The 26,126-nt window shown below is 42.7% G+C and overlaps 9 protein-coding genes across 9 annotated transcripts; 6 read left to right on the top strand and 3 right to left on the bottom strand.

The window, feature by feature from the left end:
- Positions 1 to 2,789: 2,789 nt before the first annotated feature.
- On the bottom strand, positions 2,790 to 3,830 carry EAE97_010334 (uncharacterized protein; the record flags this gene model as incomplete). Its single annotated transcript, XM_038880849.1, has 5 exons — positions 2,790 to 2,937; positions 3,037 to 3,151; positions 3,209 to 3,432; positions 3,527 to 3,567; positions 3,792 to 3,830. The coding sequence occupies 5 exons, from the start codon at positions 3,828 to 3,830 to the stop codon at positions 2,790 to 2,792; spliced, it is 567 nt and encodes a 188-aa protein (XP_038728243.1).
- A 614-nt stretch (positions 3,831 to 4,444) lies between these two features.
- Positions 4,445 to 4,864, top strand: EAE97_010333 (uncharacterized protein; the record flags this gene model as incomplete). The annotated part of the gene is made up of 1 exon (XM_038880848.1): positions 4,445 to 4,864. One exon carries the CDS (start codon positions 4,445 to 4,447, stop codon positions 4,862 to 4,864), a length of 420 nt encoding a protein of 139 aa, XP_038728242.1.
- Positions 4,865 to 6,363: 1,499 nt separating this feature from the next.
- EAE97_010332 (uncharacterized protein) lies at positions 6,364 to 8,364 on the top strand (the record flags this gene model as incomplete). The annotated part of the gene is made up of 4 exons (XM_038880847.1): positions 6,364 to 6,372; positions 6,445 to 6,991; positions 7,047 to 7,654; positions 7,699 to 8,364. 4 exons carry the CDS (start codon positions 6,364 to 6,366, stop codon positions 8,362 to 8,364), a joined length of 1,830 nt encoding a protein of 609 aa, XP_038728241.1.
- Positions 8,365 to 8,977: 613 nt separating this feature from the next.
- On the bottom strand, positions 8,978 to 11,062 carry EAE97_010331 (uncharacterized protein; the record flags this gene model as incomplete). Its single annotated transcript, XM_038880846.1, has 9 exons — positions 8,978 to 9,185; positions 9,256 to 9,643; positions 9,689 to 9,868; positions 9,923 to 10,187; positions 10,234 to 10,531; positions 10,591 to 10,653; positions 10,702 to 10,757; positions 10,809 to 10,866; positions 10,926 to 11,062. 9 exons carry the CDS (start codon positions 11,060 to 11,062, stop codon positions 8,978 to 8,980), a joined length of 1,653 nt encoding a protein of 550 aa, XP_038728240.1.
- A 1,311-nt stretch (positions 11,063 to 12,373) lies between these two features.
- EAE97_010330 (uncharacterized protein) lies at positions 12,374 to 13,947 on the top strand (the record flags this gene model as incomplete). Its single annotated transcript, XM_038880845.1, has 4 exons — positions 12,374 to 12,650; positions 12,701 to 12,993; positions 13,050 to 13,629; positions 13,688 to 13,947. 4 exons carry the CDS (start codon positions 12,374 to 12,376, stop codon positions 13,945 to 13,947), a joined length of 1,410 nt encoding a protein of 469 aa, XP_038728239.1.
- A 1,142-nt stretch (positions 13,948 to 15,089) lies between these two features.
- EAE97_010329 (uncharacterized protein) lies at positions 15,090 to 16,421 on the bottom strand (the record flags this gene model as incomplete). Its single annotated transcript, XM_038880844.1, has 1 exon — positions 15,090 to 16,421. One exon carries the CDS (start codon positions 16,419 to 16,421, stop codon positions 15,090 to 15,092), a length of 1,332 nt encoding a protein of 443 aa, XP_038728238.1.
- A 1,112-nt stretch (positions 16,422 to 17,533) lies between these two features.
- EAE97_010328 (uncharacterized protein) lies at positions 17,534 to 19,045 on the top strand (the record flags this gene model as incomplete). The annotated part of the gene is made up of 1 exon (XM_038880843.1): positions 17,534 to 19,045. The coding sequence occupies one exon, from the start codon at positions 17,534 to 17,536 to the stop codon at positions 19,043 to 19,045; it is 1,512 nt and encodes a 503-aa protein (XP_038728237.1).
- A 660-nt stretch (positions 19,046 to 19,705) lies between these two features.
- Positions 19,706 to 21,873, top strand: EAE97_010327 (uncharacterized protein; the record flags this gene model as incomplete). The annotated part of the gene is made up of 2 exons (XM_038880842.1): positions 19,706 to 21,413; positions 21,467 to 21,873. 2 exons carry the CDS (start codon positions 19,706 to 19,708, stop codon positions 21,871 to 21,873), a joined length of 2,115 nt encoding a protein of 704 aa, XP_038728236.1.
- Positions 21,874 to 22,586: 713 nt separating this feature from the next.
- Positions 22,587 to 23,668, top strand: EAE97_010326 (uncharacterized protein; the record flags this gene model as incomplete). The annotated part of the gene is made up of 2 exons (XM_038880841.1): positions 22,587 to 22,858; positions 22,981 to 23,668. The coding sequence occupies 2 exons, from the start codon at positions 22,587 to 22,589 to the stop codon at positions 23,666 to 23,668; spliced, it is 960 nt and encodes a 319-aa protein (XP_038728235.1).
- Positions 23,669 to 26,126: the final 2,458 nt, after the last annotated feature.

Below are 26,126 nucleotides of genomic sequence, written 5' to 3'. Positions count from 1 at the left end.
ACATCTATTTTTATTAACTTTACAATGTCGAAAATCATCAAATTTTGCAGTAGGGTCCTTCACTGAAACCGACACTCACTGTTCGCATTGAAGCCCGTCAAAAAATTTTCAACAGGGCTGGGTCCATATTTGTGGATTCCCAAACCCGCTAGAATGACGCTAGAACGTCACTAGAAGGATCTGATGTCTAGGGGTTTCCGGTACACGAACAATTTGCGTCCGGGCTTTAAATTTTCGAACCTGCCGCCAAGTGGTTGTGTGCAAATTTTGATGGGCTAAAGTTGGCATTTGTAGCACTTGTTTACGATGCATCGACTGCTGTACGCATTATTCAACTCATTTTTCGATACTCGATCGGAAGATTCGTGCATTGCGCTAGGAAATTGAGGTTTTGACGGTACGAAATTTGCGACCATGCCGGAGATAATACATTGGTCTATTTCTGTATTATATCCAAGCACGACATTGATGATAGCAGCTATTATTAAGGGTTTTATGGTTCACTGCAAGCCTTACAAAGTGGCTTATCAATTAGCCATTGGTTGGTGTTTATCACCTAGCAGTCCGCGCTCGCCGCTCCCGTCGGCTTAGTGATTTGATCAAACACTCCTTACTCGAGTGTTGTCCTGTCTCACTCTGGACGGAAAAACGGGCACACCAAACCCATCAAAGTTGAGACTTTTTTCAAAACATTATTAATTCAAAATTCAATTATAATTTTGAAAAATATAACCAATCAGATAAAACAAAGAAGTATTATAGAGTATCATTCTCTTAATAATCTGTTCCCATTAGAAATAAGAAAATATTGATAATTGATTTGAAAGTCTATTTTGGAAGTAATAATGCATTTTTGGTGTGCCCGTTATTCCGTCCAGAGTGAGCCCGATACCGTCTCAATCCTGTATGTCGGTGAGAAATAAAGGTAAGGGATTTCCCTTGCGAAACGCTTCGAGACCTTACAAACAAAAATGAGGCTCTGGAGGTGAGCATCATAGGCAATGATGCTCATCGGATATATCGAAAATGGATATCCGGCAAGTGGGGCGAATGATAGAAACGATCCACCATTTAGTGGGTATAAAATATTCCATAACTGGGACTCATGGGCTGGTATCTCGTTTGCTTTTCTTTTCTTGGACATTCCTTGATTTTCGTAAATCAATCGAATTCGTTGCCATGCTGGCTATGACGGCTTGGTCGGATCGAGTGAGGTGTCCGGTGGCTTTGTCGGATAATTTCAGAGCCTCACTGGCTTGAGATAATCTGTGGGATTTATAAGATAAGGTGGGTTTGCTGTATATTGCTAGAGCTCTGTATCATCTCACGATCCGGATGATATTAGTTAGCACTACGATATCACAAGACGGCGCGTCCCATATTTGTTTACGAGATGTGGAACGAGTATTTGCGTCAAGTCGATGGTATGATGTTCTGGTGGGCAACAAAAACTGAATTCACGTGTTTGGATAACCAAGTTATTCTTGTCGTCTTTATCCATAGTTATTGAAGTCAAAAATTTATTTCAACACATCAAAATACGCAGTGCAAGTTCACCCACCCTTTTCCCACAGATATATCTTTTACTCAAAGGAAATCAATATTCAGTTACCATTTGGTATTCGTGCTTGCTGATCATTTCAGAATTAAGATGTTGTTAACAGGTTGGGGAGTGGGTGAGAGGAGAATGGGGAGAAAAGGTGAGGAAAAAGGGCCGTTTCCGCTTCCCCAATTTGCATGCTGTACAACAAACCATAATCTCACACCACTGTACTCCGTATGCTCGTGGATAGTTGGGGGAAGGGGGTGAGAGCGGTGGGATGGGAGGGGAATCGAGGGGGAAAAGGGCCGTTTCCCCTCTATGGATTTTTTAGGAATTTTTGGGGGATTCGTTCTGTTACTATCTGGTCTCTGCCCCTAGGTGCGCGACTATTGGATGTATTGAAGATGTTGTAAAAAAAAATTTTCGTTTGGCTTCGATTCCTGAAGTTAGTATATACTTGGGAATGAATAGCTATTGTATTATATGTAGGCCTTTACACGGAATTTAAAATATCGGGTTCACATGTAACCAAAATATCACAATATCGGCATCAAATCGTATTGTATCGGTAAATCTCACCCATCCCTTCCCATCCGTCCATCCATTCATCGTTCCCACACATCCCGAACTCCACACATACGGAGTACATACATCGTACATACATGTCGGATATCCCACACCAACCACCACTTTCCTAACTTGGGAACCTTGGGAACCTTGGATACTTGGGTACTTGGGTACTTGGGAACCCTGGTCGTTTAGATTCCGAGATCTTCCCTTTCCGTAGAATATTCGTGGGTTTGTTTGTTTGTTCTTGTTTTTCGTTTGTTAATGGGGAGGGGAGTAAGGGGAAGATATATAAGCTACACATGACACATGTGGAATTTGGAGATGGAGATGGAGATGGATGAAAGCGATGATGATTTCATTCTTGAATGCGAGAAAGTAGTGTGGTTTGTGGTTTACGTGTTAGATATTAGACCACAGATACTTTGTTCGGAGGTTTAAAAGCATAGATTTGTGTGCGGGTGTCCGGGAGGATATTGTTTTATTATTGTATTGTTGGTCTCGCTTGTTCTCTGCGCTCCTGCTTCTTTCTCTGCTTTCTTACGTTCATCTTCCCTGCCCGCTTTCCTTTTCTCCTGTTCAGATCAAGCCTCACTTTTTGCCTCGGAAAAAATCAACCCCCAGAATTAATACTAGCACCAATACACCTCCCAGCCTAGCGCCAAACCTAGCCCAAAATTCAAACCCAGCTTCCTCGCTCGTGTCTCGACCAAGTCGTATCTAAATATCTAGCACGGGGCATATATTCTTTCCGTAAATTATAGCGCGGATTGGATTCTCGCCTGCCGTGACGGAGACGATCTTCCATTTTGTCGAAGGCGGAATTGCTGGAATTTGTTAGGAGAGGATGGTTGGGAGTTTGGGAGAGGAAGATAGTGGAGAAGGAGAAGAGGGGAGTATGAAAAAAAGAGGAATATAAAGCTTACTTGAACCATTTCTTCCATAGCTTATGATAATAACCACCGCGTCCCTTGTGGTTGGTCCATAGATTCGATGTGATATGCGCATTGTGATTATATTGTTTCTTGCGGCCGTGTGTACCTATTTCCTATTAGCATTTTCACATTCTACACTCCGAATGCATAGAAGAGGACTCGCATCGAAACTTTTTGCTCTTCCTCCTCTTGGTGAAAACCCTACATTCACTACAATATTTCACGCCCTGCGGCATCCATGGTTGCAACTGTTTATGCAGCATTTTCGTGCGCGAAAAACATTCACAGTGATTACTCCAATACTGGCCTTGACATTTTTTTCTTGTCAGAGGGGGAAGATTTTCTGCGGCGCGGAGAATGTTCATGTAGTGGAGGGAACGATCATGGCTGTTATCGTGTTAGTATTTTTGATCTCTCGTCAAATGGAATGAATGGGATGAGAATTGGGATTGGAGGGATATCGATTGAAGGGAAAACTCACCATAGTTGTGCCCCCAATCCACATTGGCGAATGGGAAAGCGCTGTTTGTGAATATCAGGGGAGATATGCGATACTTCTGGTTTTGAGCAGAAGATTTCGGGGGTAGGGAAGTAGTCGAGGGGCACGGGGTATTTGGGTGGTGAGAGAGTGTAGAGGTATTTACTTGATGGGGTGTTAGTGTTTAATTTTGGACATGCGGGGGAATGGAATAGGGGAGGAGAAATTTGGAGAAGAATCGAGGATTGGGGGGAGAGGAGAAACATACCACGTGATTCTGAGACAGGTACGGTCGTTTGGGGGACATTGTTCGAGGATTATATTGTGGATTTCGGGGGGGAAAGAGTTGAAGAGGGGGAAGGTAGACATCGTGATTGGATTGTCGACTTCGTTTACTTAGCAATGAATTATTGCAACACCTATTTCTCGAGGTGAACTCTGTGTAGGTATAATATGTACGTATATATAATATCAAAATAATACAAGCTAGACTTCTCTTAAACTCGATAGAGAATACAGACAAATAATAGGAGGATAAAACACAAAAACTATATCTTCAAATCTTAACATACATCATCAAATTCAAGCCGAAATCACCATCTATATATCTTCAATTCTATTTCCATCCCATCGCCAAGCTTCACGTTCGAGATCTCATTTCGACCATTTCGACCAAATGAGCATGGAATGCGAGACGGATCGACAGGCTACAGCTCCGCTTTTGCAGGCAGAATTGAGGCACGTGCGACGTAACACGTGAGAGACTGGCACGTGTGGACTTGGCGATTTAGGCAGGAAGGCAGCTTGTGGGGTGGGTTGGGATTTCTTGATTTTGCTGTTGGGATTTGGATTTATTGTTGTCTGTGTGATTGCTCAATAGCTATGATGATATGAAATGAAAGATTCTTGCGAATTTTAGTAATGGGGTTTCTGATGAGGAGCGGAATGGGTGGGAATTGTTATGCTTATGTAAACGTTATTGGGAAGAGAAATGATGCTAATGGGATACGATTTATCACTATCGATGAAGGTTACACTCTCGAACTTCCTTTTCTATTCGGACTGATGTCCGAGGAATTCCAAGACGATATTCTGTTTAGGAAACACGATGAGGGTTTTCAGGGGATTGCTAGACAGTCACGTGGTAATTTATACATTCGATTTATTTCGGTGGACTGGATTAAGAGGTTTTGGACTGATGAGGATATGTTACTCTCGTGGAATAGATTTCTCATACATTCCGGCTATTGCGAGACTAATGATATGATAGAAAAGTGGATGACGGTTAGCTATCGGGAAGTGGAAGCGGTAGAGGGATATAATCGAGCGACGGGTTCGTAGTACTGTGTACTGTGAGTATCATAGCTTTACGTTGCTCATTCATATGGGGATAAGTATACGTGAGCTTTTTGGGACAGGTCTGTCATTAGTATGTACATTAATTTGATTCCGATTTCAACTAATATAAGGATACATAGACTATTGCTTATATCATTTTACTTGATCATCTTGTCCATCATGTCATAGACAAGATCTAAGGGTTGATGCACGGACCAGATACTTTCGGTTATCTACCCCTATGTTAGAGTGATTACTACATTCTAGACTCTCGAGACTGTATCTCTTTGTTAGTTGTAGTAATTGTAGGATCTTACATTCCTTGTGTTTCTTCTATGATCATGAATTGGAGAGTTTAGTGATACCAGATCGAAAAATGTGTCAGCATCCAACACAAATATCACTCAACTTCAGTTTGCACTATTTCTGCATCAAGCTTCACTACAGATACACGATGGCATCACGAGAGGTGAAGTCATTCGTGAGAAGGGCCATCTCCAATGTATATCATATTCAATAGTATGCACCTCAGTTTCGACTTTCTCTCTACGATTGTATGAATCAACAATTGTCCTGAAGTACATACTCAGAAGCTTAACTTATGAGCACGTTCAGCTCGATGAACATGGCAATTTCGCATACATCCAGGTCAATCAAACCAAACACCTCCCCTGTTCACCTATTTGTATCGGCTAACTTAACTCACACCTCACCTACTACTTGTATCTTCACTTATCAAGTCAAGTCAAACTTAGTACATCGTTTCCTTCACCTACATTTCTATCAACTTCAAATCAAACTCACTTTTGGCCTCACAAAACTGATACCCTACTCTTCGTTTTCAATTGCTCCATGGTCGAATATATGCCTTTCGGCCCTACCTTCGAGTACGAAAGCCCCAAATTCATAACATCATCCCTGAAAATAACCCTCTATAGAGCACCAATTTTCCAGAGCCCTATATTTTCGCACATCGTAATTGTGAAGAGAGATTTTCAGCTTCATCGATGCAGGTTCTGTTTGATACACGGCAACAAGCTTCTTCCTAGCGCCATTTGAATCCTTAATTGTACCAACGCGTCTTCTTCAAATCACTGTCTTTCTTACAACTCATTCCACAAGCCCGCATCCCCCTCTTTTTTTCTTACACGTATGCGCCAATACGATATTCTGCAGTTCCGTAGGCTTGCCTGCAATTTCATCCCTTCTACTGAAAATCCTTTTGATCTTTGAATTCCCGACATCTTCCTCGATCTTTGACCTGCTTCTGCACTACCTTCGGTCTACGCTCGACCCTACATTTCTTGTACAACAATTCTGTGTTAATATCGCAAGTCGAAGTAAGCCACACACATATCCGAACCGATCAGCACAGCGTGAGAACTGGTTTCGACCCGCTGATCTTCTTAGGACTCTGTAAACCACCTTCATCACGCATTTTGCGCCTTAATTCTCCGCAACTATCAGGAGATTAACCGCCCCATACCCATCATATTGTCAAGATGTCTATAGTAAGTCTATTCATCCATCTCACTCAAACCTCCTCACTCCCACTCCATCATCCCAAAACTAACTTTCTCCAGTGCATCATCGACCCCTCGGGCGACTTCTACCTGCAAGTCTGTGACGCAAACTCCATTGACACTGTCCGTTTCCGCGTCTCTCGCAGAATTCTAGAAAGACACTCCACGCACGAACTTGCCTCCAATCTCCGCAATCAGCAAACCCCAAATCTCCCCCTCTACGATGTGAAAATCCCCGCTATGGAAACCATCCTCCGAGTTCTCCACGGGGTTCTCGATCTCAATCACAACACCAACAACGCCCCCCACTCAACATTCGATCAAGAAAATATCGCAACCCTCTCCCACATTATCGATCTCGGCATCAAATGGTTCAAGACCGAAGAACTCGAATCCTGGTTCGCAAAATTCTGGGCAGAACGAAGAGAAAACGAAATGTCCTTGTACGATATGAAAGTTATGTTGTACCCATCCTATATCTTTCGACACGCGGAAGCCTTTGCTCGAATTACCAAATCTCTCGTTCTGGAGTGGAGAAGTGGTGAAATGCATGGCTTGAATCCTCTTACGGGACGTGCGGAATTTCGCTTTGAGCATAGGATTTTGAGTGCGTATTTTGTTTCTTCGTTACAGAGATTATCAGGTGATTTGATTAACGATAGAGCAACTCGTTCGTCTCAAGACCCGAATCCTCGAGCGCGAAATCACCAACAATCTCCTCGATCCATTAGATCATCTCTGCAACGACTTCTGCGAGGCACGTGGTGAGTGCATGGTAGCGTACAACAAGTCATTGCGAGACTGTCTCGTCATTCCATCCATCGTGCGCCGAAACTGTTCTATCAGAGATATACTCGAGAGCGAGGGTGTGAATTTCTGGAACTGTGCCAGTCCACCGCACGCTTCTGAGCACTGTTCCAATATTCTATCCGGCAACCACATTGTGAAGATCAAGAAGAATGCGTTGAATTTCTGGGAGGGAATGTGCATCGAATGCGTGTTGCGTACTTCGGGTGGACATGTCAAGCAGGAACAATTCTGGGAAGACGGGCGACGCAAGCGCTACGGAACTTCTTGTCCCATTCCCCACAACTATCAGACGTGGAATTATAGTTACATGGGTCCATTTGAGCTAATTTCAAAACATATAGCTGAGCAGAAAGAACGCGAGAAGAATAAAGAGCGTACGAAGCATGGAATGAAGTTTTCCGCCAAATCACGATTTCCTTATGCTTCCGATTCACCCAAACGATCTCGTCGACGTTCTTCTGTCAGTTTTTCCACTCCAGACGAATATACCATCAACAGCAACAGAAGATTGCGGAATGGTCTGCCAAAAACGAAACTGTGAAGACGATGGAAGTCGAAGCATCAACAGATTCTAGGAGACCAAGAACTCAAGACACCACACGCTCTTTCAACACCAGTTCACCCAAAACCCCATCCCAAAGCACTCCCCCTATCAGATTCGCCACTCTGGATGAAACCGCCTGTCTTCAACAAAAGAAGATTGCAGAATGGACCGCAAGAAACCTAGCCAACCAAGCTAGAATCCGAGAGGCTGAAGCTGAAGCCAAAGCTACCGCTGGCTATACCGACGCGTACTTAGCGAGCCTAGAGTTCTACAACCATGATGACGATAACAATTTTGAGCCCGTCAATACGCCACCTCCACCCGCCGCTAAGAAGGAACCCCTTTCTAAGAGCCAAGAACCGACCATGAGCACCACCCCCACCCCAACTCCCATCCCCACAGCATCTCCAACCACCACTCCCAGAAACTCAGACCAATCCTTCGAATTCCCCCAAGAAATGCACGCTTTCAACTCCATCCCCGTCAACAGAGCTGCTCCCAAGAACGACTGGATTGCACAGCGCCTGGAATTCTACAACAGCAACCGAGAAGCTGCACTGGCTCATAAACGCATGATGAATGGCGAAACGGCTATGGATCTCGATGATTCGGATGAGGAGTTGTGATTAGTAGTTGACATGTATCTTTTCCCTTTCTTTCTGATATTAGGTAATAGGATTATGTCTTTGCTTTCTTCTGCCAAGATAGATTTCGCTCGTGGGCCTTCTCTGGAGGTTTAGGCTTGGGGTTGCTGGTATTTTTCGGTGTTAGTCTTTAAATTTCAACTGTTACAGGGGAGAAAAGTCACATAATTGCACTACAAGATTCTGTTCCATCAGCCTTATTCTTTAATAAGAGTTTAGTGGCCGAGTATTAGTTAGCTCTACAATAAAAAATCTTTTCCTCACCTTGAGTACCTAACACCCATGCCTAGATATGGATCTTATAGCCCCAATCTTACCTACAAAAATTACGGACTTTGTGAATTCTACTACTGGTTTAGAACAAAAGTTGATATTCAGCTAGCCCCTACGTGCAATGAAACCTGATAGATATATATATTCTTCTCAATTTTCTAGTTATAGCTACAAAGACCTTCGATCATTTCGCCCAAAAGAAAACCTTAACATTTCCGACAATTTGAACTATGGCATCTAATGTATCTGCTCATCTCAGTGTACGTTTCAAACAAGTGCGAAGATTCGGGTCCCTTTACCCTCATTACACTGACCCACCCACCTAGCTCCACAAAATATTTAGCCTCTTCCACCCAACAACTTTTTCCTCTTCTGGCTCTGGATTGTCGTTCGCTATATCAATAAACTTTTGAATTGGAATATCAGACAATGGAATTATCTCAGTTCCCTGCCTGTATTTATAACCAAAATATAGAATGAGAATCAGGGGAATGTTGATATAAGATGAAACGAAAGTTTCTGTGTTCCAACTGAGAAGGAAAACTTCATTAGTCACAATCTCATGTTTAATGAACAGGTTGAAATCTGGCAAAGACTTACTGGTCCTTGATAAAGACGGAGTAACCACCTGTCAAGAGAAGAATACTGAACGAGATCAAAGCTATCCATGCAGCATATGGTTGAAATGGCCCTTTCCATGGTAATGTCGATCGAGAAATTCCCTGCTTTTTACATCCATAATAGAATCTTAGATATACGCCACAAATAATCATCCAATTGACAAGAGCGGCAACTGCAACAAAGTCCTGGAGCCAGTTGAAAACAGCACTTGCAGAGCTCGAAAGTGTTAGGAATCCAAGGCAAATGAAAAGACTGAGGAACCCGATAGCAATGTATGGCACATCAAAGCGATTAGTTTGGAGAAAGACTTTTGGTGAATGTCCATGTTGACCAAGTCCATATAACATTCTAGATCCACCAAGCATAGCTACAAAATTTAGTTGCGGGTTTTCTCTTTCAAAGTAGTACTAACCTGCGTTACCGGCACTCCAAGCACTAGTCAAAACAACAGCATTAATGATTGAAGGAACAACTCTAATTCCTGCATTATTGGCTGCAATAACAAAAGGTGACTGGGCTGCTGTTCCTGTCGATCGCAAAAGCTCTTTATCATTCGATGGTACAATCATACCGATCATAAATATCGAAAGCACTTTGAATTGAATCAGCAATCAACACCAATCCTTGGGGAGGAATCAATTCATACCGTAGAACAACATAACTCGGAACAAGATTCTTTTCGCAGCGATAGGAATATTTCTTCGAGGTGATTGCGTTTCTGCAGCTGCAAGTGAGAAGTTTTCAACTCCAGAATAGGCATATACTGCATTCGAGAATGTGGTCCAGAAGCCCATGAAATATCCCAAGGCGCCAGTATATCCTAGGTAGTCAACAAACGGCCCTGGATTGCGCCAATATCGGAAGCCATATGTTTCACCATTTGGTCCTCCACCACAAGTAATGACCAGTGCCTGAGAAGGATTAGTAAGAGCTCTTGCGGCAGATGGATAGATGCACCATAATGTTCAATCCCACTATGAGCATTATCTTTAATATCGCACATGTAAATTCAAGCTCCCCATATACCCGCACAAAAAGGAGATTACTAATGACCAACAGGAATCCGAAGCATATAATCCAGACAGCATTATTGATTTGGACCCAGAACTGAATCAAAACTGCAGCGGCGACGAGTTCGGCAGGTATAGTAATGATGTTGCTGTATACTTGATTCCAACCATTCGCGAATGAAAGAGCGGGATCGACAAAATATTCGGCATGACGTATAATACCTCCGCTTAGAGGAACAAGAGCACTTTGATGGCCAAGATCAGCAAGAAGTCTTTAGATTCGATACCCTGTGCGGAAACGTACCTTAATTCAGCTATAGAAAGAACCACGCCAGATACAAGTATCCCCACAAGAGTATATCCGAGTCTGTTGGGCTAGTAAGCGTTGTACATTGTCTGTTCCATAGAAACTTACAATGCTCCTAGTGGACCTGCTCTGGCAATAGCTTTCCCAGAACCTAAGAAAAGACCCTAGAGAATGAGTACCCACCAGGTACAGCTGCAGCATGTCATGAGTCTTACCGTCCCGATTGTTCCAGCCAAAGCAATCATTTGAATATGTCTCTGAGCTAAACCTCGTCTGCGAAACGAAATCAGCCCAAAGTTTGTGGAAACCGGTTACTAGTTATTTATCGTTACCTCAATTTCTTGACTTCAGCAAACTCTTTCGGTTCACTATCTTGAGGCTCCGGCGACGCTCCATTAACTGGGTGGACTAAGGGTTCATGGCTAGGAGTATTGATTTGCCGATTTGTTTCAATATCGTTTGAGTACATGTTAATGAAAAGGACGTGCTTGAGCGTTTGATTGAACAATCTTTCAAATATGACCATTGGATGGACAGTGGGTAAGCTGTCAACGCAAGATGAGAGACTTGGTGAGGCTAAGAAATTTCATGATTCTCCTCCTGAGAAAGAGGAAATGGAAGGTAAAAGAAGTCCGATAAGAAGTTGTACCTGCTGTTTTTGCCTGTGTATCTCTCCGACTCTTCCCACTGGGAAAGAGCGACTTGAGTTCGACATGTCTTGGATAACCGTATCTTATCTCCGCACCTACAGGCTCAAATCATTTTGTGTATCGTGAGTTGATTCTTGTGACCTGTTCTTCTTTCACACGTCTGATACCAATTACGCATCAAGGTCTTATCGTTGAGTGACAGTTTTATCGTTTGGAGGGATTCCATGACAGAATATCACATACAACGCAACAAACATTGCAGGGTCTGAATGTGGAAAGTATAAGAAGAAACGAGCACAAGTAGAGGCTTAACATCATAGTGTGTAACACATCTTGATGATCACAGAGCTCCACAGAATCAATTCTTGCGCATTTTTGTACTCTCTGGTTATACAGGAATATGATGGTTCTTGAGGGTTTGTTTGAAGGTTGTGGTATACGCTAGTACCAAGCTGGGTTAGTGCATTTACCCCTGAAATCAGTGCTTCACCAAAAGTCGAGAATGTGAAATGCTCCCAGTTAGAGCTTCGTAAGACTACAGCACATGTTTCGTTGATGACCATGAAGTTATCAAACATCACTATTGTCAGAACCATTCTTCTGAAAAAGCCATCCAACAGAATGGTCACGTGTTTGTCGTTAGTTCTATCCAATGATACAGCTATCTATACCAGAGTTGCGACCGAGACATGGTAGTACCGTTACTTTGTTTTTGCTTCGGATCTTGCTTCATCTTGTTGCTTTCTTATTATAGAAGGGTTAGATGCAAACAGAGGACGATGATATAAAGTCTGTGTTGTTATTATGGACAAAGTATCTCAACTCGGCGGCACGGAGATACCGTACTCCAGTCATTCACTGCTATTACAGTCTTCAATTTTGCTTGAAAAAAAGAACGGCTTTTGAGATCGTGCATTGGGTTCCCTGTGAGCTTCTACGAGATTTAACCCGTCTGCTCTTCACTTCCGATTTGATTTCATTCTCTATTAATACTGCTATTTATTACCTCACTCGACACCGCACTGTTTCCTTCTTGAGTATCCTAAAGACCTTCTCACCTGTACAGTGAATCCGCTCGCAGAACTTTTGTTTATCAGGAAATATACAACTGAGCTTAAAAGAACATCGTCATGGCGAATCCACGGACTTCCCATAATTTCCCAACTCCTGCCAAGGATTCCACGGAGCCTTTCTGGCATTCTGAAAAGCATTATCTTCGTGATTATAGGAGTACTGATATTCTACCAGTCAGTGAAATCATCGATGTCGTTATTATTGGAGCAGGCTATGCCGGAGTAGCCACGGCATACAATCTTGTCAAGAATGAGATCACGCCCAATTGCCCCAAGCTATCTGTCATGATTCTTGATGCAAGATCTGTCTGTTCTGGTGCTACTGGAAGAAATGGTAAATTCAATGATTCTTTTCGTTAAGCAATAGCATACTGAAAAATTCAGGTGGACATCTCCGACCAGATCTTTACGGTCACATCCCTAAGTATATCAAGAGAGGAGGTGTTAGGGCCGGTGCTGAGATTGCAGAGTTTGAGATTGCACATGTTAAAGCGTTGAAAGAGCTCATCTTACACGAGAAAATCGACTGCGATTTCGCCTTGACAAGAACATGTGATGTATGGAACAATCCAAATGCTGCTGATGATGCTAAGGCTGTCTACGATCGGTTGCGCCTGAACTCAGAATTATCGTACATGAAGGATGTTCACTTTACCATTGGTAAAGATGCCGAGACTGTAAGTTCAATCTTGCACATTTTTTAAAAAGAAATCGCTTTACTAATCGGGCTCAGATCTCTGGTGTTAAAGGTGCCAAAGCATGTTCGACTTATACTGCTGCCACTTTATCTCCATACAAGCTTATTAACTCTCTCCTTGCTTCCACCTTAGCTACCGGTTCTGTCAACCTTCAAACCAACACTCCTGTCATATCAATCAAACAATCAGCTGATGGGTATCACTTGGTCGAAACTCCTCGCGGAATTCTTCGAGCCCAGAAGGTCGTGCACGCAAATAATGCCTATGTTTCTAGTCTTCTTCCCGAATATGCCAAGAACATTATTCCTTGCAAAGGTATATGCTGCCATATTACAGTTCCCAAAGATGCTACAGTACCTCCTATTAGTTACTCCTATATTGTCCGTACTGAGGACGGTACTCTGGATTACCTTATTCCTAGACCTGATGGGAGTATCATTGTGGGTGGAGCTTCAGCAACATTTCGTTCCCATAAGGACCAATGGTACAACAATGTGGATGATAGCAAGTTAATCGAAGCAACCATGAAAGAGAGGTACTATGAGGATTTTATGCAGCGAACCTTTCGTGGATGGGAAAACTCGGATGCTAAAATTGAGAGTATCTGGACTGGTGGTAAGTTATCCCCCCCAATGGCCTTTTCTAAGCTCAAAGAAGCTGAATCATCATACAGTAATGGGATACTCCTTCGATTCAAACCCTCACATCGGTCTCGTTCCACAAAAGTCCGACCAATTCATAATCGCAGGATTCAATGGCCACGGTATGCCTGTCATTTGGCTTGCGGCAAAGGGATTGGCAGAAATATTGAGAACGGGAAAGTCCTTTGAAGAAGTTCGTGTTCCTATGCCTCTTCCTAGATTGTTCAAGACAACACAAGACAGGATTGATAGAGCTCAAGATGGTCCTGAAGGTGGTGATATTCTCAATTGAGAAGACGAGTACGAGATAGGCTTTGGCGTGTAGATTTAGAAAATTGACCATGAATAATTGCTATTAGCTCTTTTCACCATCGCACTTAATTATCGTTTATTCTCACAGCTTTGCTTTGTAAAGCCTGATTATTTTAGTATTCAATCGTTGCTACTTTGAGTGATATTCCGCTGCGAAAGAGATTCTGAACTGGTGTTAACATTGAGACGATAAATTTTGATATATGGGCAATGCCCATCTTGATGTTAGTCGCGCAATAAGTCAGAGGTACCTAGTAATGCTGCTTTTTGAGAGTAATTAGACGATACAAATCAAGCTAAAAGGTTGAAGCTAAAACGTATCTGATAGATGAGCTAGCCCAGGAGTAAATACCTTTGGATAATGAATCCAGGTCAACAGATTCGGAGATTCTGCTACTTTGGACCTTTTCCAGACTTTTGGACGTCGAAGTTCTCCCATAGACTTGTATCAAACGATCCATAGGTTCGAATGTAGGTAGACAATAGTATACTGGTGTCAATTGACATCTAAATTATTGCATCTTCGATCAAACTAAAGGATTATTGGGCTATTTTTGCTCCTGTCAAGCAGTGCTAATGTGATACAAGAGATAATGTTCATCGTTCCTTGGATATTTGGGCTTGTAAACCACCTGCAAAGAAGCGCTGTAGGCGGGAATGTCGTAATAATGAAATGAGGTCTTGCAAGATAGTCTAAACTTTTCAAAAAGCTCCTTTCAATCGGTGTACAATGGTATATAGTCTTAAACTAAAGTGATTCAATCCGTTCAGTAAAACTGTTTATCTATACTCGTAAACACTTGGGCAGCTCAATATACAATGATCAACCAGTCATGACACACTATACATGACTATTTAATCATCTAATCTAGCCTATCATAGACGGCGTATGACCTTTACGCCATGTAGGAATCTGTCAAAAGCTCAGAACTATAGTTTTCTCGCGTACTCTAAAAATTGAAAATATATATGTATTACAACTAGATAGATAATATCAACGCTTCCCGACCCTTTGAACCCGTCTATAAATTGCGAGATCTCAGCGAAAGCAAAGAAGGATCGTCGACTAGCCGTTGAATTTACGCCTTAAAAACGCCAAAACCGCTGTCTAGCCCTCCTCATCTAAATATGAGGTAAGAAGTTTGACCAATCGAGGTCCTGAAATATAATATTAGGCATTGCCCTTAAAGCAACGACACTCTCTCCCAAGACTAAGACTCTGGCTATAATGTACCCAATGACGAATGGTCCATGGACAAGTAACTTGCCCCAAGTTGGCAACATAGCAGCTACCTCTAGAACAGTTGTCGCTTCTTTTTTGAAAACTACTCTTCCAATAAAAGGTGCAAAGTGGGCTCCAAGCGGTAAAGCCAAGATGAACATGACAATTAACCCGAAATCCACAATATTTGCCAGCTCGTAAATCGAGAATTCAACATGAGTTGGAAAAGGAATCTTCCATGCAACGCCAATGTGAAGCCCATAGAACATAGCCTGGAAAAATATCAAATACAGGGTGAGAATCCATCCAATTCCTTCAGCTGGGTGGATCGTGCTGTTGGTAATTGTCCTACGTGCTCTTTTCGGTGTTGTTGGACGCTTATTACTTGGTAGTAAGTATTGAGGCACTTTGAACGTGGCCTTGAGTCCGAACCAGAAGGGGGCAATGAGACTTTTTGAGTCTGGCGCTGGCCTAACAAAATCTAGCGGCGTTCGTTCGAAGCTTTCTGGGTCGTGCCCTGGCATGCATAGTTCTTCTGTAGTCTCGTTTAAGAGCAAAATCAAAGGTCTGGCTGGATCCAGCGGTTTATTCCACCAAAAGAAGAATGTGTGCGTGGTACACAGAATAAAAGCTAAGGTTTCGAGCTCGACTGGGGTAATGTTGAGTCCTTCTACGCTCCGGCCAAGACATGCCATACAGAACCATGCCATTTGAGCCATGGTCACTGCTCTCGCGAGCCCATCAGCTTTGTTCACAGCTCGAATGTCGTTAATGTCAATCGGAGGAAGTGATATGTAATTGTTTCTGATCAGGTGTGCCAGTTGATAGCTATCGATTGCAAAGTGGTCAGAGTCTTTGGGCGCTACAATTATCCCACCCATATCAGCGAAGAATCCGTGTCTGATGGTCCAACTACTATGGCCTAACTCCCTAAATGCGCGGACAGATTGCTTTGCAGATATCCATTGTTCGGCTGCTAGGGCGACGAGAACCTCCGGGAAGAAGACGGCGAACATCTGCCATCGGAGTTTGTATAACATCATGCGCCAGCCGCGTGAGTTTTGCTGTTCCGGTATGTTCAAACACAAAGCGGTCCATGTACACAGCCAAATAGTGCTTAGGGAGCTCCAAATAATATTGATCGTTCCTCGGGTATTAGGGCTCGATACCCAGCCGCAGACGACATTCTGAGATGGACAGACCGTTATATTGAATAGTCTTTCGGAAAGCATTATTTTCTGTAATAACCAGCGGAGAACGTCGATTTCGATCTTAACACGGCAATATGATAGTGTAGAGAAAGAGATAACTAACCAGGCACTAATGTTATTAAAGCTTCGAGATCCACTTCAATAATCTTGTACAACGCCCTTCTATACTCATATTTTCGGGAGCTGAAACATGGACTCGGTTGTCGTTGTAACCCCGAAGGTTACAATCGGTCTCAAGAATTAGAATTAGAAAATTGCGGCGCAGGGGGGACTATCTAGTTGTATAGTTCAGGCGCTGAGAGTCGAAATCATGGCACAAATAGAGGGAGGTGTTGTTTAATACTCCCTAGTGGTGACAGCATTCTGGATAAATGCGCCAGTTATTGCAACCTCAGCGCATCTAGATCCAGTTATATATCAAACTCCAAAGAGCCCTAGTTGATAGTTTCCAATAAATTATCCAAGTCCCCAGTCGTCTGTTGACAAAATACTACCTAGCAGTGTAGCTTTTGTATACTCTAAATAGGCACCCTAGCCATATACGCACAGGCTCTGGTGTTGGGGCAAGGGCTTCGTGACGAATCTTCATTGACGCCCTTTCATGTTCCTCATTGGCGGTTTCTTCGCTACCGACAGTATGAAAATTAATCTTACTACGCACGCACCCTACCACTTAGAAGCATTCTGAATTGTTAAAAATCCGCAATGGAACAGACTCAACCATGAACCTTACTTGCAAAATTGATAAAATAGCAGAAATTGTTCTTCATTACGATACTATGATGCGATAATTAGTGTTGTGGTGTTGTGGTTCGGGGTTTTAGTGGAGACTTTATCCAAGAAAAGGGGGAGGTTAGTACAAATGCAAGCGATCACAAAAGCGGTAATGTATCGCCATATACCCGGCTGTGGCTTATGATGACCGCATCCAATGCTACCACACTTGTTTTACAATAGATAAGCCAATCATTTGAACGATTCCCAGTCGCTCCGAAATGCTATAGCCGCCAGTGAATGTCCTAGATGGTGTTATTAGCAAACTAATCCTCGCCTGGGTTGATAATTTCGTTTTCAATTTCTCATGGCTGCTTATAACAAGTTCTAACAACTACAACGAATACACTATGTACACGATGCGTAGCCATGAAACAGCAGTGAAGGCCGTCGCGACTTCAGTTCGTGCCTTCTTTGCTCGAAAAGAATCATTTAGAATTTATCATGGATCGACAAATAGCACAAGACCAAATCATCAAAATCGCATTGTTGATATCAGTAACCTCAGAAATGTACTGATGATTGACCCGATAGCTCGCACAGCACTTGTTGAGCCGAATGTTCCTATGGATCGGCTTATTGAGGCGACTTTGAAATATGATCTCATACCGCCAGTAGTGATGGAATTTCCTGGTATTACTGTCGGCGGGGGGTATGCGGGATCTGCTGGGGAAAGCAGCTCATTCAAACACGGATATTTTGACCAAACCGTCAATTCCGTCGAAATGGTACTGGCAAATGGAGAAGTTGTCACAACATCTCGTTCTCAAAATGCAGATCTGTTCAGAGGAGCTGCTGGTGCAATGGGAACTTTGGGAATAGCAACATTGATTGAATTGCAGCTTATTCCTGCCAAGAAATTTGTTCAGCTGACTTATGAGTCAAAGTCCTCGGTTCATGAGACGATTGAAGGAGTAAAGAAAGAAATTGGAGATTCCGCCAATGACTATGTCGATGGTATCTTGTTTTCCAAAGATTTCGGCGTAGTAATGACAGGGAAATTGACGGACGATAAGCCAGCTACTTTGAAAGAGCAATCTTTCAGTCATGCTAGAGATCCCTGGTTTCACTTACATATCCAAGAGCGAATGAATAGCGAATCTCATAAGTCTTGCGTTGACTACATACCATTGGGCGAATATTTATTTCGGTGGGACAGAGGTGGGTTCTGGATGGGCCATCAAGCATTTCAATATTTTCCATTTGTTCCATTCAATCGATGGTCTCGATGGTTTTTAGACGACTTTATGCACACCCGGATGCTATATCGTGCTCTACATGGTACTGGTCACTCATTCGAGCATATCGTACAGGACCTTTCACTTCCATATTCTACAGCGGAGGAATTCATTGACTACTCAGCAGCTGAGTTAAACATATGGCCTATGTGGCTATGTCCTTTACGAGAGATACAAGCGCCAACATTCCACCCCTCAACTACATTACCTGGTCCAATTAAAGATGCAAAACCGATGCTCAACATCGGTCTCTGGGGTCCAGGATCTAAGAACCGAGATGAATTCTTCCGGCAAAATCGTCAATTGGAGAAAAAACTTGCGGATTTGCGGGGCTTCAAAGTTCTGTACTCTCACACCTATTATACGGAGACAGAATTCTGGGAGTTGTATGACAGGAAGTGGTACGAAGACTTGCGGTCAAAGTACTCGGCTACATCTTTGCCTACAGTTTACGACAAAGTGAAGGTAGATATGTCAAAATTCTCGGGGGTCAAGTTATCTTGGTATGAGTGGATATTGAAACTATGGCCGGTGGCTGGGCTAGTAGGTATAAGGTCTGCTATACGTAGCAGAGACTACTTGTTGCACAGGAAGCCACTATGGAGAGAAAGGATGACTATTCAGAAGCCTTGAGGTAATTGTCATCGGAAGCAGATTTTTGATAATTCAAATAATTAGTTTGGTCGTCCTATCTATAACATGTGAATATCGGATTGAAACCTGGTGAGAGCAGGCACTTTTCAGACGCTATGTAGAATAAAAGAAATGAATTTCTATCACAAATCTTAAAGAACTGAAAACGAGGCTTTCACAATGCTTCTGAGAGGAAGAAGCTTTTTGTTCAATATTTGTGATCTTGATAAGGACTCACTCTCCAGGTTTCACCTGAGGCTCGCGAAAGAAGGTAAATAAGGGGAATAGATGTGAAATGATTTTCTAAGCATATGGTCCAGTCAATTTTTCGTAACTTAGGCAGCCACATCAATTGCGCCGGTGTGGCTCAATTGTGGCTCTTGTTTTCTATCTAGCAGTCAGCTGCCCAGGTGAACCAAGAACTTCAACAGTGGAACTCATGTCAGTATGATTTAGACATCATCTCATAAATTAGAATAGACTGTTTAAACGTCATATCAACGTGCCGTAGCTATCGACGACACTTTTTTGAAGCAACTTTTTAAGTTTTCATGCCCTCGTTTGAGCGCTTTTGGTTTCACCAATGCACAAGCTGACTCGACCTTATCTTCAGCCTCAGTTGACCATGTAAACAAGATTCTTCTTTTAAATGAGATGAGAATGGCTCCTTACAAGTATACTCAGCTTGGAAGAGAAAATGAAGAGATTAGACTGTTGAGTCTAATGCCAGGCGCACGAGATGACGACATCTCCATGCACATTTTCCATGTACCACTAATTATTCCACCCCGGGAGACTAGTGAAATCAAGAGATTTTCACTTGAAGATTTGCAAAGAACTCTCCCGGACGATATGTATGCCATGAAAACAATCGATGGGCGATATATTTTCAAACACCACAAGGGAAATCCAAATTCGTGGGACCATCCAGATCCGAATCTTGATCGCGCTCTTTATGATTCGCCGAAACACAGAAATTTTGCGGAAAACATACCTAATTATGAAGCCCTTTCATATGTCTGGGGGTCTACCGAGAATCCAATCACAGCACATGTGCTAGGCGAAACTTTGTCAACAACACAAATTGGGGCTTCTCTTGCTGTTGCACTTAGACAATTAAGGTACACCGATAAGCCGCGAACACTATGGGTAGACGCTATATGTATCAATCAAAATGACATTCCCGAGCGAAGTCGCGAAATCGGACGCATGAGAAACATCTTCTCTTTCGCAGATCGAACTATCATCTGGCTTGGAGAAGAAGCTGACGATAGTACAAGCGCTTTGTCTACTATTCAGCATTTCGCCGAACAGGTCGAGTATATAGGTGGAGGGTTAGTTGCATATACTCCTGGAACCAAGCTATTAGAATGGAGACACTCAAACTTTCATCTGCCGTATGACACCAAAACATGGTCATCCATAAGAGCTCTTTTCCAGAGGTCTTGGTTCAGTCGAGTCTGGGTCCTACAGGAAGCTTTACTTGGGGATCAGGGATCATCAGTACAGTGCGGTAGTACCTCTATTCCTTTCACTGCTCTTCGAAAAGCAATGTTGGTGCTTGGAAGAAAAGTCACGACACCAAGCGACATACGCTCCCAATTAATGTCATACTCTCCAGGAGTTCTGCCTGAACCCATGAGAGAGTTACCCGAGCTTCTGAGATGGGCTAAGCATCGCAACTGCAGCGATCCTCGTGATAAAATATATGGGGTACTAGGACTAGTGTCGCCTTCAATTGCCGAAGAAATTACGTGCGACTATTCTATGCCTGTGGCAAAAGTGTATAAGAGTGCAGTGCTCAGTCACATAATTGTCACAAAGCGGCTGCACCTGCTCCAACACTGTCAGTTGATCCAAAGTTTTGGAGACGGACCATCATGGGTTCCGAATTGGTCTTTTGAAGATAGAAGTATTATGATAGGTATTGTCTTGGGAAGATATGCAGCAGGCTCTTCTGCTGCTGTAACACTGTATCGAGCGCCAAACACTTTGGAAGTTACCGGTGTATTTCTCACAAGAGTAACTTCAGTTAAAACTAAAGGTTCAGGCAATGCAAGGGAAACTTTCCAAGCAATTCGTAAATGGGAACCTGAAGGTCTCAATTCCAGAGACTATATCGCAGGTGGCTCTTTGATTGATGCATTCCTCGAGACTATTTATCAAGGGCGTACTAAGGAGAGATATCCCGGACTTCGCATTCCACATTCCTGGGAGCTCCGCCAAAGCTATTTGGAAGCTGTTGATAAAGACAATGAAAATCGAGATGCGATACTGAATTATGTTTATGGATTGAATTTTGGTGCCATGGCATTCATAGCAACAGAAGAAGGATATATGGGGATAGGATCACTTGGAGTTGAGCAAGGTAAGTCTTGATTCATTAGCTTCGCAACTCTTCACAAGAGCTGACACTACAAGGTGACTATGTATGTGTACTATTGGGAACAGAGCTTCCGATTGTCCTACGTCCAACACCATCTGAAGAGTTTCTAGTTGTAGGATCCTACTTCATTCATGGTTTAATGGATGGAGAAGCTCTACTTGGTCCTATACCAAGTCCATGGAAGACCGAACTATACCGAAGAAAAGATTCAGGGTACTCAACTCACTTTGTCAAACCGAACGAGAAAACTCTTGATGACCCACGTCTCCCTCCTCTATCTTCTGAATGGATAGAAGTCAATAGAGATGACGGTCCGTGGCCCATCGGCAAATTCTTCTTCAATAATGTTGTGACAGGCGAGATGATGGATTCTGATCCTAGAATGCTTCCACAAGCATTGGTTGAAAGAGGTGTGGAACTGCGGAAATTCAGGCTGATATAACTTCCCTAGAAAGCAAGTTCTAGCTGAAGAAACCACGAGCGCCACGAGTGGTTTAGTTTATCATTCCACCACTGGGATCACTTCCACCAGCCAATGATTGGCCAAATCAAGAACTTTTAGGCATTTACTTCCCAGAGATGGAAACTACTTCACATTGCATCTTCCATGATCTGAGAAACGAAAGAAAACAGTACTCTTCAGATCTACTCACAGTATATACAGTCCAGAGAAGAGTAAACTTGCCCCCACTTCGCCCATGCTAATCATCTAACCTATCACATCTTGTATGAAGACACCGTGGAGTGGCTAGTATCTACCCCGCAGAAGTTGCCAGTCTTCTAGAGAAGTGAATAATTACGTTTAATCCAACCAATATTATCATGCCATACCTAGACATACCTATTCAATATCAATTTTCAGGCGATTCTCAACCATCGCTAGATGGAATGGGACGATTCGGTACACATTCATTTCCAAATAGATCCAAACACAGTAGTGAATTAATACAGCGCTCGAAAAGCTTAGCCTCGGTTTTATCTTGAATCTCTGCTTAAAAGCTTTCAGAATCGTCAACAATTCTTCATCCTTTTGGAAATTCTATAATAAATTCCTCAGAACCGAGAAAGTCAACGATTCTAAAGGTTTTCGACTAAAACCTCCTTTGAAATACAAACAAAAATACTCAATTATACAACCACGCAAACATCGCAAACATGGATATCGAAAAGGTTTCGTTTAGCTCAGCCAGTAGCATTACTGATGGCAAAGCAACTCCAGTTCCTGTTGTCGCTCGTCAATCCCGGTTCAAGCGATTAGTTTTACGCCTATTTTCAAATTCTCGAAGTGGTTCTGGCAAAAGAAAATGTTTTGGTTTACATAACAGTAGCTCGCCTCAATTCCTTGCACATACACTAAACACATTGAAAGCCGTCCAAGATCAGACATCAGCGGCTACTCCTAGGGATTTTTCCTTCCAGATGTTCGAGTATGTAGACCCTCCACTTTAAGAATAGATGCAGTTAACAGCAACCATAGTACTCTGGACAAGCTTCCTATATCAGGCCACTATGCAGTTTAGACAAAGGACGAAGAATATTTTTTGATCAGAAATGATTTGGTTCTTCCACAATCGAGACCTTTCTTTGACAAAGCATTTGGCAAAGGTTCATTGAAGGACAGCAGTGCATTTCCCGCTGCAGTCCTGCCCGAATTCGGTAACATCACTCTGGGGATCTTTGTCGAGTGGACTTACGATCGCGGCATTAGATTAATGCAATCTGACGACGACACTTCCGATGAAGAAAATTCTTCACGCGAGGCGATTCGTGGAACTATACATTTGTTTATGGAAATTCTTTTCTTTGCCGACAGGTACTCTCTCGGTGAATTCCAAGATGATTTCCTCGAACTGTTCATCCAGTTATTGAGAGACGATAATTCACCACTGAATATATACCATGTTCGCCGATTTCACAGGCGAACATCGCAAGATTCGAATATCCGTGTCTTCTTGGTTGATTGGGTTGCTTTCATCATCCAAGAAATTGATGCTTCAGGGAAATTGAAGGGAAAAAGTTCAGCATTGAACGGTGACCTTTCATTAAACAAGAGAGAAACCCTGGTTGAGCTACTTCACTTGCTTGAAGGTGGCAAGATTCGACCTCCACATGGAAAGTTTCCTGACCCTCGGGATGCCCCAAGTTGTATTTATCACCACCACAGCAGTGGACAAAAGTGCCGCCAAAGAGTTCTTGCTGGTTCTTTTATGTCGAAGGATTTCAAAGTAAAAGCATGATCCTGGGGGCTGGAGCTTTGATAGGATTGATATAGTTGACGGGACAATGGGTAATGGGAGCAAGGGATACGGAACTAGGAACATCTGATCATCTAGGGGCGTTCATTTTGCGATTATTTTCAGGCAGATATCAGCATTCGCTATCTCTAGGGGGATGAAGGTCTCCTGGGAAAGAACTACTTCTGGAGCAATTACATACCAATAATCCATTTTTGATGTACAAATGAGTGATATACAAGCCGTGAACTTGCCCGTGGTGGTTGATGTTCATATTCCTCCCTCGATGGTTCGAAAATGACTCCTATACGAATACCAACAGGATCTGTGTATATGCATGAAGAGATACCAGCAAACGTCTTTTTCAAAATGCTCCCTAGTCACTACTTATCAGTCTTTGAGAATTATTCTTCTTTGCCCACGTCAAGCTCACCTACCTAGACAGTTTTGACCACATACAATTTGCATTTCTTCTCTGCTTTCGAAACAAAACTCAGATAGTCTTCAAACCTTCTCACTCAGTATATGTTCTCTCTATATCCCAAGCTTCTTCCTACCCATCACTTGCTCAAAATTTACACCACACCATACAAAGTTTTCACAACATTCAAGTAAAAAGACAACAAACAAGAAGCACAAGGTTCATACCAGATGACTTTGCTGTACATCGCATCGCACAGTTCATGAAATCCACTTTCCTATTTCTGCACTATTTCCGCACCATCTTTCAATCAGATCACCTAACCTCACCCCCACCTCCTACATACCCAACACAATCTTCACACCTCCCCATCCCAAACTCAACCTCAAACCACATATCCTCACGTGCCACCCCAAAGTAACCCAATACAACCTCTTGTTGCACATCTAGAAAGGTGACATCTTAGTGCAAACCTTCAACCTCATCAAAGTGATAAATAAGTAAACTTCAAAATCTTTCATCACGTATTCCAAACGAATTCATTCTTCTTTTCACGCCTCCGCAGCCTTGAAGATCCTGCCTCACTCAAGTTCGCTTGACTTTCTTCCTAGAGTCTCATTACTGGTTAGTTATTACACAAACCTTGATGAACTGAACACGCAGTTTGATCGTGATCTTGAATAAATAATATCCAGACATTTTAAGTCCGCCTTTCACTAGATTCCATTCTCCCAGATCAAAATCTCATTTTCGAATCTAACTTCAAACATCAATCTGACCCTCAACCTTACCCTCAACCTTACCCTCAACCTTACCATCAACTTCACTATCATTCTCTTTCGCCATCAACATACTTTATATTGTGCCCCCAGATTCCCAATGAATCCTCGAATTAGCGTTTCTCTCAAATACAAGTACTCGAAGTGAATACCCTTCTCCTTCTATACCCGTAATTCAGACAGTTGGACTATGCCGATACAAAGAATTAGCATTAGCATTAGCTTTGGAATGAACATATCTTCCCCTTTTCGCTTGTCTTATTACCGACACCGCTCTATCACCTTTCGAAATTCTTCTCTCTCTCTACATTCAAACCAACCTCCCTCTCATCCCCATCCCCATCCATCCCCTTTCAAGCCCTACAACATCCCGACTAAACCAATCAAAAACGAAATCTCAAACCCCATCAACCATCTCACCACCTCACCTCACTACACCACCTCAACACACTACCTCCTTGACCCTCTCTACCTCCACTCATCTCCCCCATACCCAGCCTCAGTCACCACACACAAGCCAGGGAGCACATTGATACATAATAAGCCCCCCTCTCCCGCTCCACTTGCTCCTTCAAAGTTCATCTACCCTCAAATCCCATCCCAGCCCGTCCCATCTCTATTTCAAGTTCCAACACCCTTCATCTTCCTTCGTATCTCTCCCCATCTCAATCACTCTATATCCATCTATTCATTTAATTCATCCAACCCCCCCCCCCCCTTTTTAAATTCTCATTCCCATTTCGCTTCTAGCGCTTACTCACTCTTCTCTTACACTTCTCTCACACTCCACTTTATTTCACTCTATCCATCGACGATCTATCTATCAAATTATCCATTTCTCTATTTCTCTATTTCTCTATTTCTCTATTTCTCTATTTCTCTATTTCTCTATTTCTCTATTTCTCTATTTCTCTATCAATCTATCTCCCCATCTATCAATCTCCTTATTAATATATCCATCTATTTCTATACACAAATCAACTTTATACCTCCCTACCTTATATCTGCCAATCTCATATCTATATATTTTATATCTCCCAATCTTATATCTATCTATCTATTCAATTCCTCTCCCCATCCACCCCCTCTCCCCCATCCTTCTCCCCAACTCCCCAATTCCAAACTCCAAACTCCAACTTGAGATTCAGAAATCCAGAAATCCAGAAATGATGAAGTTGTCAAGATCCCCCTTTCCCTTTTTTCATACACCACCACCCATCATCAACACCATCACCATCCATCCGCCGCCAACCTACACACC

The sequence above is a fragment of the Botrytis byssoidea genome (assembly GCF_014898295.1).
Source record: "Botrytis byssoidea strain MUCL 94 chromosome Unknown BBYS_027, whole genome shotgun sequence".
NCBI classification, from domain to species: domain Eukaryota; kingdom Fungi; phylum Ascomycota; class Leotiomycetes; order Helotiales; family Sclerotiniaceae; genus Botrytis; species Botrytis byssoidea.
The sequence above is the reverse complement of the archived record's forward strand: the minus strand, read 5'-3'. Positions and strand labels throughout refer to the sequence as shown.